At 38.3% G+C, this 20,228-nt stretch overlaps 3 protein-coding genes across 5 annotated transcripts; 2 read left to right on the top strand and 1 right to left on the bottom strand.

Moving 5' to 3' along the window:
- Window positions 1-5,117: 5,117 nt before the first annotated feature.
- Window positions 5,118-7,517, bottom strand: LOC119985890 (protein AGENET DOMAIN (AGD)-CONTAINING P1-like). 3 transcript variants are annotated; one of them, XM_038830345.1, is made up of 3 exons: window positions 7,338-7,517; window positions 7,043-7,134; window positions 5,118-5,702 (listed from the first exon to the last, which is right to left on the bottom strand). In XM_038830345.1, exons 2-3 carry the CDS (start codon window positions 7,046-7,048, stop codon window positions 5,259-5,261), a joined length of 450 nt encoding a protein of 149 aa, XP_038686273.1. In that variant the 5' UTR covers window positions 7,049-7,134; window positions 7,338-7,517; the 3' UTR covers window positions 5,118-5,258. The 3 variants fall into 3 exon arrangements, 2 of the variants coding, with proteins under 2 accessions (XP_038686273.1, XP_038686272.1); XR_005465172.1 differs by having other exon boundaries at window positions 5,120-5,707; XM_038830344.1 differs by having other exon boundaries at window positions 5,120-7,134.
- Window positions 7,518-10,326: 2,809 nt separating this feature from the next.
- Window positions 10,327-13,983, top strand: LOC119986183 (salutaridinol 7-O-acetyltransferase-like). Its single transcript, XM_038830740.1, has 2 exons — window positions 10,327-11,620; window positions 13,754-13,983. The coding sequence occupies exons 1-2, from the start codon at window positions 10,327-10,329 to the stop codon at window positions 13,981-13,983; spliced, it is 1,524 nt and encodes a 507-aa protein (XP_038686668.1).
- Window positions 13,984-18,416: 4,433 nt separating this feature from the next.
- Window positions 18,417-19,799, top strand: LOC119986181 (salutaridinol 7-O-acetyltransferase-like). Its single transcript, XM_038830738.1, has one exon. The coding sequence runs from the start codon at window positions 18,417-18,419 to the stop codon at window positions 19,797-19,799; it is 1,383 nt and encodes a 460-aa protein (XP_038686666.1).
- Window positions 19,800-20,228: the final 429 nt, after the last annotated feature.

Genomic DNA, 20,228 nt, shown 5'->3' with positions numbered 1-20,228 from the left:
TATTTGTTGGGTAAAACCTTACATCTTGGAAGAGTAAGAACAGAAGAGTGGTTGCAAGGTCTAGCACAGAATCAAAATATTCAGCTATGACTTAGTAGTATCCTTCCACTCTCCACCATCATATGCTTCTCAAGAATACATCGTTTGCCCTTATTTGACCGCATTGCAAGTAATAAGCTACTACCCCATGGAATTGCAATCTTTTCATTCTCCTTGAGGAATCAGTTTGTTCCCATCTAATTGAACTTTCGTATGAATGCATTTTCATGTTCAGTTAGCAACAATTTTGAATATTGATCACAAGCAATTGCACAAAACCCTTCCCAAGCTCTGCATTTTTTGACAATTGAGTAGTAGTTATAATAGATTCAACTTCTTCTAGCATAAACTATTCGAGGAAATCAGGAAACCTTCATCTTGGGTCCTCCCCATTTCAGAATGTAAACATGAATCTATGAGAACACATTTCTCCAACCCATCCACGAGGACCATATATGGAAAGGGAAGTCTGGCAGTAAGAAAGAGGTGATATCTGAATTGGGTCCAAGAGCAATTCTCTTGGAGAACCAAACAAGCAGTAAAGGCATCCGAAACAAAAGGCTGCAACATTGGATCACGTGTAAAATAAAGAGCAACAGAACAACAGGTAGGGCAAGCATTTGCATTTGCATGTTTCAATCACACTGCAGAAAGTTCCCAAAATAAAAATCCAATTGCGAGGAGTAGAAAACCCACACGATTTACATCAATATCAGACGTTAGCCACAGTAGGATCTGCATTGATGCAAAAATGTCATGCAACTGCCCGAAAAAAATGGAATCTGAATTCTCAAGTATAAAGTATGACTCCTTCTGAAAAGAGGCAATCCATAATAATTCCAAGAACATTCTCCCAAAAGCCACCTTGCCATTTAGAGTAGATGAGGATAGAATCGTTTAGGGGAACTACTGATTCAAAAGTTTCTCAACATCGTAACTTCCAACTATAACCAAGCCCCAATGAAATTCATTAAATTGTCAAAAGAAGTGTTGAAAAATGATATATGGATCATATAAATAAATGGCTTGAAGACTGCACGATTAGAGCCCCATAAGAATTCTCCAATTAAAGTTAAAAAAATGTGAAAAGGTAATCAAAAATCCATCATATCTAACAAAATAGAAAGTAAAAATCAGAAAGTCCAAAAATAGTAATATATATATATATATAAAAATAAAAGGCTCGAAGACAGCACAATTAGAGCCCCATAACAATTCTCCAATTAAAGTCCAAAAAAACGAGAAAAAAGTAATCAAAAATCCATCATATCTAGCAAAATAGAAAGTAGAAAGCAGAAAGGCCAAAAATAATAATATATATAAATAAAAGGCTCGAAGACGGTACAATTAGAGCCCCATAAGAATTCTCCCATTAAAGTCCAAAAAAAGTGAAAAGGTAATAAAAAAAATCCATCATATCTAGCAAAATAGAAAGTAGAAAGCAGAAAGACCAAAAATAATAATATATATAAATAAAAGGCTCGAAGACAACACAATTAGAGCCCCATAAGGATTCTCCATTATAAAACGTGAAACGATAATAAAAAGTCCATCATATAGCAAAATAAAATGTAGATAACAGAAAGTCGAAAAACAATAATATATATATATATATATATATATATATATATATATAAAAGGCTCGAAGACTGCACAATTAGAGCCCCATAAAAATTCTCCCATTGAAGTCCAAAAAAACGTGAAAAAGGTGATAAAAATCCATCAACCATCTCCTGCTATCGGATTTCATGCCAATTATTCCAGCAGTTTTTCTCATTGCAGCATAGTTTTCTCTAGAATCAAGTAAATTAGGTTTAGCAACCAAGTAGGTTAACACTGCAACTTATAAGTAGCTTCTGAAACCAGAAACAAAGTACTTTTCATAAGAATAAGATATCATCATTGTCGAATCTGAATAGATCATACAAACAATTAAACAATGTAGAGAGAGCAAAAACATCTTATAAAAATCTTCCTTTCTTGTGTCTCAATCTTCTTTATGTAGGAAAAATATAATTTAACACTCCACAGGATATCTCAAGACAGGTATAGCAAGTATCCAAAATAAAAATCCCACCGCAGGGAGTAGAAAGCCCACACGATTTATATCAATATCAGACATTAGCCACAAACAGTTGGGTCAGCATTGATGCAACGTCATGCAAAAATTATAATACTGCCAGAAAAATATGGAATCGAAATTCTCAATGCCCTAATTCGATAACAATCGTAAACAAGTAGATCAATATCAACCAGGCATCCAATCAAGCCCTCTGGAACTCGAGAAAGCAAGAAGACATAAAGCCAAAATAAAACAGGAGAAATCATACCGTTATGACAACATCAGTGACCAACCACCATAAGAAAATAATGATAAACCCTCTGAACGGACCAGCAATAACCAAAATTCCAATTGTCTTGAACGACAATCAAGTCCTGTTGATCAAACTGAAGGGCTTCCATAAAACACCAAAGACCGAGGCTAGACCCCAACATGAATCATGGAACCCTAGATCTCCCAAAATGAACTTAACAACATTTCGGCCTCGAATTTCGAAAAGCAAAATCTGCAAAAATCACCGCCCACAGAAGTCATCTTTCATGAATTATCATGAATATTAGGAAAACATAAACCCACAAAACCCAAAGACCGAGGCTAGACCCAACATGAATCATCGAACCCTAGATCTCCCAAAATGAACCGAACAACAATCAAAACCTCGACTTATTTCGGCCTCGAATTTCAAAAAGCAAAATGGGTAAAAATCATCTCCCACAAAAACCATCTTTCATGAATTATCATGAATATTAGGAAAACCTTAGCTCCCACATCTTTCGATGTGGGACAATCCTATCAATACCCTCCCCTTCAAGACCAATGCCCACGTTAGTCGTGCACCATGGCAGACCACTCCGGCAGGCGCACCCCCGTTGGTTGAGCACCATGGCCGGTCACTCCACAGGCGCGGCCCCAAGGGCCAGGGGCACAAGGCCCATGAATACCGGAGCTCCCCACAGGGCAGGAACGAGGGCTCCGATACCAATGATAGAGTAAGAGGACCATCACTCAATAACCAAGCCCCAACCCATCCACAGGCCATTGGGCCTGGCCCATACCATGCAGTCCAAGGCCCAAGGGGATTGTGGCCAAGCCCTTCTATGGAAAAAGCTTGGTTACTAAGGAAAGAGAATACCTCTCACCTATATACAGCACTTCCTCCCCTCTCCTAACCGATGTGGGACTCTATCAATACACACCCCTTCAAGACCAACGTCTACGTTGGTCGAGCATCTTGGCCTGCCATGGTAGGGTACTCAGACTCAGGACTCGAGACCCTTCCCTATCCCTATCCTTTCGGCCCCATATAACAGAACACCAAGGCCGGTCACTCCGCAGACGCGGCCCCAAGGGCCAGGGGCACAAGGCCCATGAATACCAGAGCTCCCCATAGGGCAAGAACAAGGTACCCAATACCAATGATAGAGTAAGAGGACCATCACTCAATAACCAAGCCCCAACCCATCCACAGGCCATTGGGCCTGGCCCATACCATCCAAGGCCCAAGGGGGTTGCGGCCAAGCCCTTCTATGGGAAAAACTTGGTTACTAAGGAGAGGGAATACCTCTCACCTATATACAGCACTTCCTCCCCTCTCCTAACCGATGTGGGACTCTATCAATATCCACCCCTTCAAGACCAACGTCCACGTTGGTCGAGCACCTTGGCCTGCCATGGAAGGGTACTCAGACTCAGGACTCGGGACCCTTCCCTATCCCTATCCTTTCGGCCCCATATAACAGAACACCCAAGTCAGGCCCAATGGCCTGTGGATGGGTTGGGGCTTGATTATTGAGTGATGGTCCTCTTACTCTATCATTGGTATCGGAGCCCTCGTTCCTGCCCTGTGGGGAGCTCTGGTATTCATGGGCCTTGTGCCCCTGGCCCTTGGGACCGCTTCTGCAGAGTGGCCGGCCTTGGTGTTCTGTTATATGGGGTCGAAAGGATAGGGATAGAGAAGGGTCCCGACTCCTGAGTCTGAGTACCCTGCCATGGCAGGCCAAGGTGCTCGACCAACGTGGACGTTGGTCTTGAAGGGGTGGGTATTGATAGAGTCCCACATCGGTTAGGAGAGGGGAGGAAGTGTTGTATATAGGTGAGAGGTATTCCCTCTCCTTAGTAACCAAGCTTTTCCCATAGAAGGGCTTGACCACAACCCCCTTGGGCCTTGGACTGCATGGTATGGGCCAGGCCCAATGGCCTATGGATGGGTTGGGGCTTGGTTATTGAGTGATGGTCCTCTTACTCTATCAGTTTCTGTAGTGGAGATCAAGATGCAACGATTTCTGTAGTGGAGATCAAGATGCAACGATCCCATTGATCGGTACAGGCATTGGCAAAGTAGTTGGGACTGAACACTACTGTGCCTTATAGGGTCTGGTTTGGAGGAAGACAGGTAAGTTGCTGAATTTAAGAAACTTTTAGGGCTTAAATGTATGATATACTTAATTTCGTTGTTGCTCTTCAGTTTGGTGGATGGACAGAAATCTAGGGCGACAATGTCTTATCTTATGCAACTATTAGAGGAGCGTCTCATGAAGGTCCATTTTCACAGCCAGAGAGATCACTTGTCCTATTCAATTCATTTCTAGAAGGAAAGCCAATGCCTGACCAAACTCATGCAGGATTAATCCTTTTGATGATCTGATGTTGATGTGTTTTTTATATTGTTTTGTTTTGTTTTGTTTGGAGATTGAAAATCTGATAATGAGTAAGACAAAATGGGTAATTGTGTGGTCTGACTCTTACACATGGAAAAATCAGTCGCTTGACTTTCCTTCAATCACCAAATATATTTTCCAATTTTAAAATTGAGAGTTCGGATGCTTTCTAATTGAAAAAATCTCCCAAAAAACCCTCCTTCCCTAACCCTAATGAGTAATGACTACAACAAAGAAAGAATCTAACAAAACAGAGTGAATGATTTTCAACACCCAACTGAGAGCCATAACAGATTAAACAAACCAATTCAGTAATCAAATAGCAGATAAACTCACAAATTGAATAATTTTTTTGAAAAAAAAAATAACACAAATTTTGTTTCAATTGCTTGTACGAGTTCAAAAACAAAACAGAGATCCTCCGAACAAACCCAGTAACCACTAAACACTAAAATAACAACAAACAAAATCAACCCAGTTTGATTCTTCAATCACAGACATCAGAAAGATCTCTTCTTTTTTGAACCCAACTTGGAATTCAACGATTCAAGCTCCGCCTTCCTCTTTGAAGAGACCCACATTCCAGAAACCCAATCACGATGAGTCCTCAACCTGTAAACAGGGTAAGCAATCATTTCACTAGTAGTTTCAAAGTAAACAAAGTAATCCACTCCTCTTCTTGCAGTCAACCTCCCAACCCACCAACCATCATTGTGGAGCGCATCAACTGTGTCTCCCACACAGAATCTTGTCCACAGCGGGGGCCCTGGAGGCCGTGGCCGGAGCTCGCTCCCCGACACGGTCTCGATCAGATGACTTGATTCGTCTTCGGTGAACAAGTTACTGTACTCAACTTCGTACGATTTTGGGCCTACTTGTCTCAAAACTCTGGCTCCGTAGAATGAACCTTCAAATCCTTCTTCTTTGCTGCATACTTCAACTCTCTGGCCTACGAGAAAACCACCCATTGATGTGATAAAGAAGAAGCTTTGATTGTGAAAACGAGAGGACTCTGTTCCATGCTTTTAAGGAGAAGCAGTAGCAGAGAGAAACTTGGGGCGCAAGGAAATTAAATCCTTTTCGGACTTGGAGTCACTAACGTTAAATAGTAACTAATGCATAATTATTGAAGGATTTAAACAATAAGGCAAAGACCCATTTCTTTTTTTGAATCAAGAAGGGGAATTTGAACTCTGATAATCAAAGTGATACATACCATTTATTCTAACTAATGGTTCGGGTGTAAGGAAAGATCAATTAGGAATATAACACTTAATTTAAACAAAAAATAATTTATAAATAATTACAAAGTACAAACTAAACTATTATCCGTCTTGCGGGTTATCCCTTGCTTGGTATCTAAAAAAAAACACTAAACTCTAATCCATAATTTTAAAAAAGGAGTATATATCAATATATGTAATCCACCTTATTTAAATAAATGTACATAATATTCAAAAAGAAAAATTGAAATAAATAAACAAACAACAAAACATAAATTTGGAAGGATAGCTTAAAAATTAAAATCACTAGCTAAGTATATTTTATTTTAAATTTGAAAATACTATTTTTTTTAATAACTCTTGTTTAACTAAACCATTTCAAATGAACTAGGAACAATTTAGATTAGGTAAATATCCCAAGATTCGGTAGAGATTGAAAATTCAAGTTCTAAATATGTGGTGTAATTTTTTTTTTTGAAAAGGTGAAAGAGTTAAATGTATTATGTATTCATATACTTCAAATTTCAAGTAAGAGACTATGAGTCCAAAGGGCACTCAAGCTATCAAAAATGGTGGAATACAACCCACAAACACATGAAAACTACAAAACGAAAACAAAATAGACTTAACTCTCCCGATACAAACAGACACCAGAGGTACTACACACCGGAATGAACACCCAACTTTAGAAATAAAACAAAAACACAATATAAAACAAATATAGAACTATTGTCTTCACACTGATGTTGGGTTAAAAAAAAAATAGTTAAAATCATGGTTAAAGGTATGTTTGGTATATAATTAGGGTTTACATATGTTTTAACCAAGACGAAAAGAAAAACCTGATCCCAAAATCATGAAATCCATACACCAATTGAAATCCATGACACCAATTCAGTCATCAAAAAACAGAGAGACTCACAAATTGAAGAAAATTAGAAACATACAAGTTTTTTCTTTTCAATTACCTTTACTAGTTCAGCAACAAAATAGAGATGCTGAACACAAACCCAGAAACCCCTAAACTCTACCCAGAAAACCCAGTTAGATTCTTCACTTACAGACATCAACAAGCTCTCTTCTTTTTCGAAGCCAATTTGCAATTCATCCTATCATTCTCTGCAGCTCTGTTCTTTGTTGCATACTTCAACGCCTACGCGAAAACCACCCATTGATGTGAATTTTGTTTGTGATAAAGAACAAGCTTTGATTGTAATAAAAAAAAAATAAAAAAAAAAGAGGAGAGGAGAGGATTCTGTTTCAAGCTTTATGTAAGGAGAAGCAGTAACAGAGATACTTCTCAGCCAATGGATTCCTGATAATTGATTAGTATGTGTGAAGGTCGAGGTTGGTTACCCTTTGCCTTTGCTTAAAGAACTCCAGCATCTGCTTCTTCTCAGTTCTCTCTCGGCAGTGGGCGAAGAAACATCCTCTCTGCCTCGGGGGTTCTCCAACATCGCTTGTCTTCTCGTTGGTGAAGCCATGGCTGCCCGACTGGCTGTTCAAGAAGCCATTGACAATGGCGCTGCAGTAAACGACCCCATTCTTGTGTCGTTTTGAACAACGGAGGCTTCGATTTATACCATCCGAGTGGGCCTTACTAAACTTCTATTGGATCAGTTTATGGGGTTACGAATATGATAGCCCAATTCGTAATGGGCTTGTCATAAACCTCATGGCCTTAGAGCATCTGAGTGGGCCGTAGTAAACTACTAATGGACAGTTAAGAAGATCATTGGTTATTGGATCGGGCTTAACCCAATGAAATAAATTCTAGTGTTAGGCAAACAGTAGTGCTAGGTAGTCCAAATCTATGTGGCAATGTTGACTCATCATGTGACATGACAAATTTGAAATCAGTTCCAAAAATATCCTTATTGCTTTAAAACTGATGCTCATATTACTATTTTTTTTTGAACTTTTTTCTATCTTAAACGAAGTTTCAAAACATTTTAACTCTCAAAATACGTGTTAAATCTTTTTTAAAAAATTATATATTCGAAATCAGTTTATAAAACTCTTTCCAATAAGATACATTGTCGATAGTTTTTAGGGGGTCATTCTTAATTCCATTGTTTTAAACAATGAAATTGCAAAAAAAATAGATTATGAACTAGAAACAATAAATTCTAGAGTGGTTCTTCTAAATAACAATGAACTCTGGATTGGGGAGAATTCACAACTTTGTTTCCACAAGCAAAGAGGAGAGGGATATGCCTATTCAGTGACGATCGACATTGCTTTATTGAGATTTGAATTTGGCCTATGAGAGGCATCGCAGTTGGTTGATGTAGTTGGAGCACTAAGAAAATATGATGATGCTGATGGGGTAAGTTTCGGAGTTAATTCATGATACCTTGTTTTTGCTCGAAGATTCTTATGAAAGTGTATTTTGAAATGAGTATTGTATATATCATTCCTGCCATCCTATTGGCTCTCGGGAGTCTCTTTATAAGATACTTGGCCAAAGTGTGACCTGTTAACCCATAAGTACGTATTGTGATGAAGCAGTTGTTGCTCACCCGACACGATTCTATGAGGTCACAATTCACCCAGGACGATCATTCGGGGTGACCAATAATTGGGGATCAGATGTGGGCGAAATTCCCGCCAATGGTTGAGAATACCAACCCCTCATGAGGATAGCTAAAGTCTCATTTAAATGCTTTAGAGAGGCCTTAAAGGACAACTTGTTACAGGAATCAAAACCTATATAAGATAAATGTAACATGCCCTAGAAAACTGAAGGAAGTGAAAAAAAAAGAGAGAGAGAATATGAACTAAAAACAATCCAGGATTGGACCGTGCTTTCAAAAAAAATAATGAATTCTTGAATAACTGGATTACGTCAATAATAAAATCGGCAACCTCTCCATTTTACGTCGGCAACTCAACACAAACATATCAAACTTCAGAAGAAAGATACTTATGTGAGGGTTGAAAAAAATCCTATTTGCTAGTCGTCCACAATCAACCAACACATACAGCAAACTGAGGCTCCTTAATAATATCTTGTGCATATTAAACAATTGTAGGCTCCTTTGTTTGTCTAGGAAAAAATGTTTGGCCTTCTGAGGATAGAAAGCTATATTAATTAGGAGACATAAGGTAGTTTAATGGTTGCACTAGTGACGGTAGCCCATTAGTCATAGTGGGTGTTTTTGTGTGGATTTTGGACAACTGTAGTTGGTGGTAGTAGCAAAGACCCATGGTTGTTTAAAATGATCTTTTGCATCAATATACTCAAACCATGTAGAAGTGGAAGCAAGACACTAGCTACTCAAAGTAAAGAAGGTAGGTTGATTAGCAAACTATTGTGTTTTAACTTTTATGTATTGTTAAAATTAGTGGAATAATTAAATTCTTTGCTAAAATCAATGAAAAAGTTAAATTATAGATATATATATATATGTATGTATGATGTACATCAATTCTTACATAAAAGTCTAAAGTAAGGGTGTAAAATAAGAGTTTATATTTACACTATTAATTTGAAATATGTGGGACCAAAAGCAATGGACCCCACTTGCCATCTCACTCATCCACATCATTAAAAAGTGACCCTGATTTTACACCGTTACTTTAAACCCTTATGTGAAAATTCCTCTATAAATTTAGATGAATTCTTACGTAAGAGTCTAAAATAAGGGTGTAAAATGAAAATCTATGTTTATCTATATATATCACCACGTGTGTATTACCGCCCATTTTAATTGACAAATATATATATAGTTTATAAAAAATGATAATTGTGTTCGACTTTTGGAACTATTCCATTCACAAAAAATGGACTTGGACAGCTTATAATTCCACTCAATACGTCCCTCTCCCGTCCATGTTTTCTCTAATAAAAAACAATAGTGCTTTATTTATTTATTTATTTATCATAACAACAGTGTTAACTAGGATGTTGATTGGACAAATGAATTCGATAATTTGAGATCTATTTGATGGGTAACCCAGTCTATTTGCACATAAGCTCATAAGCATATTTACCCATTAGACCATTGCCCATAAGCCCATGAATTTATAATCCCACTCACTTAAGATCGGTTAAATCAACAAAATCGGTAAGATCATACTATCTTACTAAATTTACAATTTTAAACCTATCCGAATCATTTTGTTGACATAAAATTGTAAGATTGTAGAATCTTACCATCTAAATCACTATTTTGACAACCATACTTGAACCTCTTATGTGAGAACTAATCACCAAACAATCAAACCCTATAATATTCCTATCTACCAGTCGCCATTCTCTCACGCATTTGTATATATAGACAATGAATTGGGATGCTCTTAGCACAAATCAAAGAAACTGAAAATATAAGATTCAGCGGAAATGGAGGTGGAGATAATATCTACAGAGTGTATCAAACCCTCTTCGCCAACACCTAGTCACCTCAAAACTTACAAGCTCTCCTTACTTGATCAATTCTCGCCTCCAGTATTTCTTCCATTACTTGTCTTTGTTCCCGCAAACCAAGCCTCCACCTCTACCAAAACATTACTAGTGTTGAAACACTCTCTATCACAAACACTAAGTCTTTATTATCCTCTCGCCGGAACGGCCAACGACGGTCTTCTCTCCGTTGATTGTAATGATGAGGGCATTTCTTATGTAGACGCTAGAGCTGACTGCAGTTTGTGTGGTTATCTCAAGCAACCTTTGATCATCTCAACACTTTTAAATTTCTTGCCGGATGTGACTTATACTGAATTAACACCAGGAGATCATGTTGCTGTGATACAAGGGACTCTATTTTCTTGTGGTGGTATTGCCATAGCACTTGTTGTACCACACAATATCTTTGACGCTGCTTCTCTGATTACATTTATGAAAACTTGGGCCGCGATTGCTCGAGACTCGTCGACTGCAGGAGCTCTAGCTCCCGATTTCAGTGCGGTGTCTATTTTCCCTCAAAGTAGTACCCCATTCCCTCAAGATCTAACGGCAACTTCGGTTACCCAACATCTCCTTACCGGAAACAAGATGAGTAGTAAGTTCGTGGTAAGGAGGTTTGTGTTTGATGGATCAGCCATAAACAATCTCAAAGCCAAAGTAATGAGGTCCGGCGTGCAGAACCCAACACGCGTAGAGGTCGTGTTTGCAGCCTTCCTCAAAAGCATAATTTCTGCGAAATCTGCAGGTGGACATGCCTTTTCTAGTTTGGTAACAAATGCTGTGAGCTTGCGACGAAAGACTGTGCCACCTATGTCAGGAAATTTTGTTGGAAATTTGGTTTTGATGGCAGCCATGCTATTGCTATCCCAAGGTGATGAGGACATGGAGTTGTGTAGTTTCGTGGTCCGGATGAGAGAAGCCATGTCGACGATGGTGAATAATGAGCTTGTGAAGAGCCTTGAAGGCGATGGGGGACTGAAGACGCTTTCTATGTATGCGGAAGAGCTCGGTGAATTATATTCAAAGGCTATGGCCATTGGAGCTGAACCAATATTGTTGAATAGCTGGTGTAACTTTGGGCTTTACGAGGTTGATTTTGGGTGGGGAAAGCCCTTGTGGATTCCATTTGTTAGTGCGAACAAGTCTTTACCCATCTTCTCAATCTTCTTAATGGATACCAAAGATGGTAAAGGAATTGAAGCATGGGCGAATTTGGATGAACAAGTGTTGGGTATGATAGAGCATGACATGGAACTGTCCTCTTTAGCCTCATTGGATCCAAATCCTCTACAAATTTGTTCACCAAGGTCAAATCTTTGATAAATGTCTGTTGTTGTTGTTTTTGTTTTTTGGGAGTTTCCTTCGAAACCAGTAAAAACAGCAAATCATGTTTTATGGTACATTGGTAATGGAATAAAAGAATGGTTGGGATTGGATGAACAACTTATGAATATGTTATAACAGGATAGACAACTTCTTTCTTTAGCCTCTCATTAGATCCAAGTCCTCTAGAAATTGGTTTATTAAGATCAAATCTTTGATCCATGGATGTTGTTCTTGTTGTGTTGAGAACGAAATCAATAACATAGAATAAGCGAAAATAAAGCAATTGAAAAATAAGACGTAGAGATTTACGAGGTTCGGTCAATTGTGCTTAAGTCCTTGGAGTTAGAATTTTCATTATTTCAAAGAATAGAATACAAGAAGCGGCTTTAGGATTACAAGCCCATTGACGGCTCGGGACCATCGGCCCTCCTCTCTGCTCCACGAAGTAAGGCTCCCAAAAAATCCATTCACAGGATCCGCAACAATCTTGTTGGGTCAAGTTATTGTGCATAAAAGAGGCTTTATACTAAATCCCAACATATTTAGGTGTTATAATTAGGGTTTGTCCATCCAAGGGAAGTGAATATTGGTTTTTGATTGATATAGCTAGCCTCCACCATGAAAATCATTTCACCAAACCATCATCTTGGTATCATTCATACAAAGAATAATTATTGGAATACCGGCCGGTAGAAGACTAATAGCATGAGTAGTGGAATTATTTGATAGCTAGCACTACCTAAACTCAGAGCACCCATAGTTTCCACGCAGGACCACAAGTTCGTTTTTTGTATAGTTTGTATTCAACTCAATCAATAATGCATTACATTAGCACCCATATTTTTCACGCCGGACCACAAAGTTAGTTTTTTGTATAGTTGTATTCAACTCAATCAATGCATTACATTAATTTTGCTAAAAATTGACATTTGGGACATAGATAGATATGTTGTCTGTTTGTCTGTCTCCTTCCTTGGATTATTGTACTTGATTTGTTTGCATTGGATGTTTGTTGTTTGCATTGGATGTTTGTTACTAAAAATTGACATGCCACTTAGCACACTTGCATTTTACACACCACAATATTATTATAATTTTCAGCTCGATTCATGTGGATACATTGAGCCCGCATGACTTTGTCTTCCCAAAAGGTCACCCATCCCAATAAATGTCCTAGCATAAGCACGCTTAGGTTACCCATCCCAATAATATCCTAGCATAAACACACTTAACTGTAAAGTTGTTATGGGATGTTGTCCACCAAGACAACACGTTGATTATGGTTAAAAACCAAAATTAATTATATATTGATGTAGGACTATCCCACATCAATAAAACTGGAGTCTTAACTTTTAAGTCCAGCTTATAAGGACGGACAATCCTCTCTCTGTCAACCATGATTTTCAATTATGATTTAAGTCCAAACTTACGGCGTTGGGCTTGGGCCCAGACCCACTAAACCCTCTTGGGCGTGGAAGGCCGGGCTGCATCATATATGTTCACAAATATCATGAAGCTAGAGATCTCCTTTTCTTCCTCAAACTAACTTTCCTTCTGTGATGGAAATCCTTGTATTCTTTTATAAAGTTTTGAGATATCCCACGATTCGGTAGAGATTGAAAATTCAAGTTCTAAATATGTGGTGTAATTTTGAGTTTTTTTTTTTTTTTTTTTTTAAAGATGAAAGAGTTAAACTTATTCTGTATTTATATACTCAAAATTTCAAGTAAGAGAATATGAGCTCAAAGGGCAGTCAAGCTACCAAAAATGGTGGAATACAACCCACAAACACATGAAAACTACAAAACATAAACAAAATAGACTTAACTCTCCCGACACAAACGAACACCAGAGGTACTACACACCCCGGAATGAACACCCGACTTTAGAAATAAAACAAAAACACAATATAAAACAAGCTTTGATTGTAATAAATAAAAAAAAAAAAAAAGAGGAGAGGATTCTGTTTCAAGCTTTATGTAAGGAGAAGCAGTAACAGAGATACTTCTCAGTCAATGGATTCCTGATAATTGATTAGTATGTGTGAAGGTCGAGGTTGGTTACCTTCTGGCTTTGCTTAAAGAACTCCAGCGTCTGCTTCTTCTCACTTCTCTCTCGGCAGTGGGCGGAGAAACATCCTCTCTGCCTCGGCGGTTCTCCAACATCGCTTATCTTCTCGTTGGTGAAGCCATGGCTGCCCTACTGGCTGTTCAAGAAGCCATGGACAATGGCGCTGCAGTAAACGACCCCATTCTTGTGTCGTTTTGAACCACGGAGGCTTCAATTTATACCATCCGAGTGGGCCTTAGTAAACTCCTATTGGATCCGTTTATGGGGTTACGAATATGATAGCCCAATTCGTAATGGGTTTGTCAGATACCGCATGGCCTTAAAATACTAATGGACAGTTAAGAAGATCATTGCCTCATTGGTTATTGGATCGATTAATGGGCTTAGCCCAGTGAAATAAATTATAGTGTTCGACAAACGGTAGTGTTAGGTAGCCCAAATCAACCCAAATCTATGTGGCAATGTTGACTCATCATGTGACAAGACAAATTTGAAATCAGAATTTTTAGGACAAAAATATCCTTATTTATTTCTTTAAAATTGATGCTCACGTCACTATTTTTTTTGAACTTTTTTTATATCTTAAACAAAGTTTCAAAACATTTTAACTCTCAAAATACATGTTAAATATTTTTTAAAAAATTACATATTCGAAATCAGCTCATAAAACTCTTTCTAACAAGATCCATTATCGATAGTTTTTGCGGGGTCATTCTTAATTCCATTGTTTTAAACAATGGACAATAGATTATGAACTAAAAACAATGAATTCTAGAATGATTCTTTTAAATAACAACGAACTTTGAATTGGGGAGAATTCACAAAACTCTGTTTCCTCGAGCAAAGAGGAGAGGGACATGCCTATTCAGTGACGATCGACATTGCTTTATTGAGATCTATGTGTATTATGCATTCTGCAAGTGTATTTATATCATTTTTTTAATCAAACAATGAAACAAAAAAAAGACAAGACCTACTAATACCAAATACGTTATGCATACTGACAGTGTAGTTAACTATATTTTCCGAACAAACCCTGAAACAAAATAATTACACTTTTCATTATGACAGTGCAATAACCCACTGTCAAGCTTCACAAGTAATCCATAAGATGTTCAATCAATAGAAAAAGCTAAATACATTGCCAAATGTATAGTGTAATAACACACTGGAGCATACCTTCGACGTGGGTCTCTATTTTCCGATGGCTGTTTTGGTCAACGAAGGGTTGGACTAGGTGCTCCTCACATAGGGGAGTCCATTGGTGGTGTCGGGTTGCTAAATTGACATCGGAATCAGCTGGATATATGATTTTTGTTCTGTGGATACTCATGGTTTCATGGTGGATTTTCGACAAAATCAACAACCGTTGATGGCAAGCGGTGGTTGGGTGTTGCTCCTAGGGGTCGGACGCTCCTTTTGGCGGCAGTGGCCGGAAGACGGAGGTCCGGTTTAGGAAGTGAGAGATGAAGAGAGAATCGTGTAAGAGAGAGGGGAGGGAGAGATAGAGGAGAGAGAAATGTAAGCTGGTGGATAGTGTAAAGTAGTGGCTAACGTACAAATAGAAAGAGAAATAGTAGACGGGAGGGAGACTAAGAGAGATAAGCGAGAATGACAATGGCTGAATCTTTAGGGTTTTGTGTAAAATATCTATGTGGCATGTCTAGTTGACATGCCACATAGATTATGTATTTTATGTATATCAAATATCATATATGCGTGTCATTTTCCAACCCTAAATTACGGTTGAATTTGACGTCTTTACAGAAATTGGGGGTATTTTGGGAATATCACATAAGATGTTCAATCAATAGAAAAAGCTAAATACATTGCCAAATGTATAGTGTAATAACACACTGGAGCATACCTTCGACGTGGGTCTCTATTTTCCGATGGCTGTTTTGGTCAACGAAGGGTTGGACTAGGTGCTCCTCACATAGGGGAGTCCATTGGTGGTGTCGGGTTGCCAAATCGACATCGGAATCAGCTGGATATATGATTTTTGTTCTGTAGATACCCATGGTTTCATGGTGGATTTTCGACAAAATCAACAATCGTTGATGGCAAGCGGTGGTTGGGTGTTGCTCCTAGGGGTCGGACGCTCCTTTTGGCGGCAGTGGCCGAAAGACGGAGGTCCGGTTTAGGAAGTGAAAGATGAAGAGAGAATCGTGTAAGAGAGAGGGGAGGGAGAGATAGAGGAGAGAGAAATGTAAGCTGGTGGATAGTGTAAAGTAGTGGCTAACGTACAAATAGAAAGAGAAATAGTAGACGGGAGGGAGACTAAGAGAGATAAGCGGGAATGACAATGACTGAATCTTTAGGGTTTTGTGTAAAATATCTATGTGGCATGTCTAGTTGACATGCCACATAGATTATGTATTTTATGTATATCAAATATCATATATGCGTGTCATTTTCCAACCCTAAATTACGGTTGAATTTGACGTCTTTACAGAAATTGGGACGGAAATGCAAAGAAGTTAATGTTATTTTATTTAAAAAAAAGAAGAAAGAGAGAGACGTGGGGAAGAATGAGCTGGGCCACAAATCCATCATGCAATCGGTGGCCATCAGATCTGATCTGGAATGCTGTCTAATTTTCTAATTACACAATTGCCCACCCTTCTCCATATTTACTCTAATGAACTGGGCCTGATTTGTCCTCACTTGTGATGGGCCTGGGTCTGCTTCTGGTGTCAAATGTGTTTTTTTTATAAAAACATTTCATTCTATAATAGCAAACCTTATACCTAATGTTATGTTAGAAGTCTAAAAATTTACAAACTCTAATAGAGAAATTACAAAGTCGAAGAACAAACGTCGGACTATCATTAGACAACACCGAGATGTATCAGAATAACCCTGAGTCGGGATACACCTGGAGAGACTAAACAAATGCATAAAGAAAAAAACAATACACATGGTTGGATCAAGATTTTTGGCTTATCCTTTATCAAGACAAACTTATCTCCACTAGAGTCTCATCAATGTGCACTAAATATGTATCGCTCGAACAACTCAATGGAACCGGTGTTGTGAATAATTTACAATAAATGGATAAGAAAGAATCATATTTCATCTCCATAGAAAACGGTATGGTGAAGAAATATTTCGTATTTTTATTGAACAAAAAAGATATTATTGATCTACAAATCAACAAGAGACAAAAAATAAATAAATTAAATGACATATTATAAAAGGTGTATGAAGAAGGAGGAGATGGTGGCCTCCTCCTCCTTCTCAGATATGTTCTACGAGATAAATTTTGGAAGAATCAACAACATTAAAAGAAACAAATTCGAGTTTCCATTAATCGGTTTTTCATTGTTTAAGATCTATCATAACAGAAAGGCAGTGCAGTGGGACTCAATCCATTTCCTTCTTTTTTTTCTTCCTGCCAATGATTTTACATCAAAACGGAGATTCCACTTAGATGATTGGGGTGGCAGCTCCTTTCTTCCTTGATTAATAGTTGAAGCTCTGAAAAGCTGAAGGATAGGAGGATTGTGAATTATTGTATTAACTTGAGTATAAAATTATGCCCTCCTTCCTGCTATGGTGAAGTTGAAATTTAAAATGAGATGAGCTAATCAGTAGAAGATAGGGTGTTCCTAAAAATTATGCCCTGGACTTGGTAGGCGTAATTTCACTTTGCATAAAACTAACAAAGTATACGCCATTTATATATTTCCCTCTTTTTAGCAGACCAATAATGGTTGGTGCTCGATCAGTCTTCAGTTGGACTGGTCTTTGGTGCGATTTCCAGTGCAAATAGCTTCAAACTGTGTCAGATGACAGAGGGAACCTACCTGCCTTTAAAAAATACAGTATCATATAGAGGAGGATATTAGGTTATTGATTTCTTTCTTTCGTGATTCAAAACCCAACTTGAAAGTTGAAACCTTTTTACTACTACTATTAAACACCGCCATGAGCATGCATGGTTTTGTCATTTATGCAGTGCTTTGATTCCTCTCCCAATGCCTTTTATCTCATTAGTTATTTCTGACTAAACTTTGGCTTGTATGATATGATAAGTGAGAACCAACAACCCATGTTACCTACAGATCGAATACACAGAGATTATAATGTTACAACACATAAAAACAAAAAGAAATGAACCAACCCCAATGCAAACCAGTTAAACAATTTAATAAACAATGCTATTCATTACAGCACCATTAATCCTCTTTAGCTTGTTTTAAGCAATTATTTAGTATTATATGTTCAAACACTTACAGATCCAGCCCATACATGAGATTCCCTTCGATCATCTCTACAGTTTGTTTTCTTAAGAGAGAGAGATGGGTCTTTAGGTTGCAGCAAAGTGAGAAAATTGGTAGGATCATACTATCTTACTAAATTTACTATTTTAAACCTATCCGAATCATTTTGTTGACCTAAAATCATAAGATTGTAGAATCTTACCATCTAAATCACTATTTTGGCAACCATACTTTAGACCCCTATGTGAAAATCTCTGTACACATAATACTAATCACCAAACTATCAAACCCTATAATATTCTTATCTACCAATCGCCATTCTCTCACGCATTTGTATATATAGACAATGAATTGGGATGCTCTTAGCACAAATCAAAGAAACTGAAAATATAAGATTCAGCGGAAATGGAGGTGGAGATACTATCTACAGAGTGTATCAAACCCTCTTCGCCAACACCTAGTCACCTCAAAACTTACAAGCTCTCCTTACTTGATCAATTCTCGCCTCCAGTATTTCTTCCATTACTTGTCTTTGTTCCCGCAAACCAAGCCTCCACCTCTACCAAAACATTACTTGTGTTGAAACACTCTCTATCACAAACACTAAGTCTTTATTATCCTCTCGCCGGAACGGCCAATGACGGTCTTCTCTCCGTTGATTGTAATGATGAGGGCATTTCTTATGTAGACGCTAGAGCTGATTGCAGTTTGTGTGGTTATCTCAAGCAACCTTTGATCATCTCAACACTTTTAAATTTCTTGCCGGATGTGACTTATACTGAATTAACACCAGGAGATCATGTTGCTGTGATACAAGGGACTCTATTTTCTTGTGGTGGTATTGCCATAGCACTTGTTGTACCACACAATATCTTTGATGCTGCTTCTCTGACTACATTTATGAAATCTTGGGCCGCTATTGCTCGAGACTCGTCGACTGCAGGAGCTCTAGCTCCCGATTTCAGTGCGGTGTCTATTTTCCCTCAAAGTAGTACCCCATTCCCTCAAGATCTAACGGCAGCTTCGGTTACCCAACATCTCCTTAAAGGAAACAAGATGAGTAGTAAGTTCGTGGTAAGGAGGTTTGTGTTTGATGGATCAGCCATAAACAATCTCAAGGCCAAAGTAATGAGGTCCGGCGTGCAGAACCCAACACGCGTAGAGGTCGTGTTTGCAGTCTTCCTCAAAAGCATAATTTCTGCGAAATCTACAGGTGGACATGCCTTTGCTAGTTTGGCAACAAATGCTGTGAGCTTGCGACGGAAGGCTGTGCCACCTTTGTCAGGAAATTTTGTTGGGAATTTGGTTTTGATGGCAGCCATGCTATTGCTATCCCAAGGTGATAAGGACATGGAGTTGAGTAATTTCGTGGTCCGGATGAGAGAAGCCGTGTCGACGATGGTGAATAGTGAGCTTGTGAAGAGCCTTGAAGGTGATGGGAGACTGAAGACGCTTTCTAAGTATGCGGAAGAGCTCGGTGAATTATATTCGAAGGCTATGGCCATTGGAGCAGAACCAATATTGTTGAATAGCTGGTGTAACTTTGGGCTTTACGAGGCTGATTTTGGGTGGGGAAAGCCCTTGTGGATTCCATTTGTTAGTGCGAACAAGTCTTTACCCATCTTCTCAATCTTCTTAATGGATACCAAAGATGGTAAAGGAATTGAAGCATGGACGAATTTGGATGAACAAGTGTTGGGTCTGATAGAGCATGACATGGAACTGTCCTCTTTAGCCTCATTGGATCCAAATCCTCTACAAATTTGTTCACCAAGGTCAAATCTTTGATAAATGTTTGTTGTTGTTGTTGTTTTTGTTTTTTGGGAGTTTCCTTTGAAACCAGTAAAAACAGCAAATCATGTTGGATGAACAACTTATGACTATGTTAGAACAGGATAAACAACTTCTTTCTTTAGCCTCATTAGATCCAAGTCCTCTAGAAATTGGTTATTTAAGCTTAAATCTTTGATCCATGGATGTTTGTTATTGTTGTGTTGGGCACGAAATCAACAACATTTTTTTTTTATTCAAGAGCAATAAATGACCAAGGAGTTGGAGAGAATAACCCAACAACGTACACAAGGGAGAATACAAAACTCGATCCACAGGAAGAGATCAAACGAACAAAACTGAATCCTAACTCATCAACAACATAGAATAAGCGAAAATGAAGCAATCGAAAAACAAGACGTAAAGATTTATGAGGTTCGGTTAATT

Source organism: Tripterygium wilfordii, chromosome 19, assembly GCF_013401445.1.
Source record: "Tripterygium wilfordii isolate XIE 37 chromosome 19, ASM1340144v1, whole genome shotgun sequence".
In the NCBI taxonomy this organism is placed as follows: domain Eukaryota; kingdom Viridiplantae; phylum Streptophyta; class Magnoliopsida; order Celastrales; family Celastraceae; genus Tripterygium; species Tripterygium wilfordii.
This window is presented reverse-complemented; position numbering and strand designations above follow the sequence as displayed.

What these genes read in the sequence shown, in the direction of transcription:
- LOC119985890 (XM_038830344.1), bottom strand. Translation starts at nt 5,726, where the DNA reads ATGGGTGGTTTTCTCGTAGGCCAGAGAGTTGAAGTATGCAGCAAAGAA.
- LOC119986183 (XM_038830740.1), top strand. Translation starts at nt 10,327, where the DNA reads ATGGAGGTGGAGATAATATCTACAGAGTGTATCAAACCCTCTTCGCCA. An exon ending in TTTGGATGAACAAGTGTTGG is followed by an intron (nt 11,621 to 13,753) that starts GTATGATAGAGC and finishes ATAATTGATTAG; the next exon opens with TATGTGTGAAGGTCGAGGTT.
- LOC119986181 (XM_038830738.1), top strand. Translation starts at nt 18,417, where the DNA reads ATGGAGGTGGAGATACTATCTACAGAGTGTATCAAACCCTCTTCGCCA.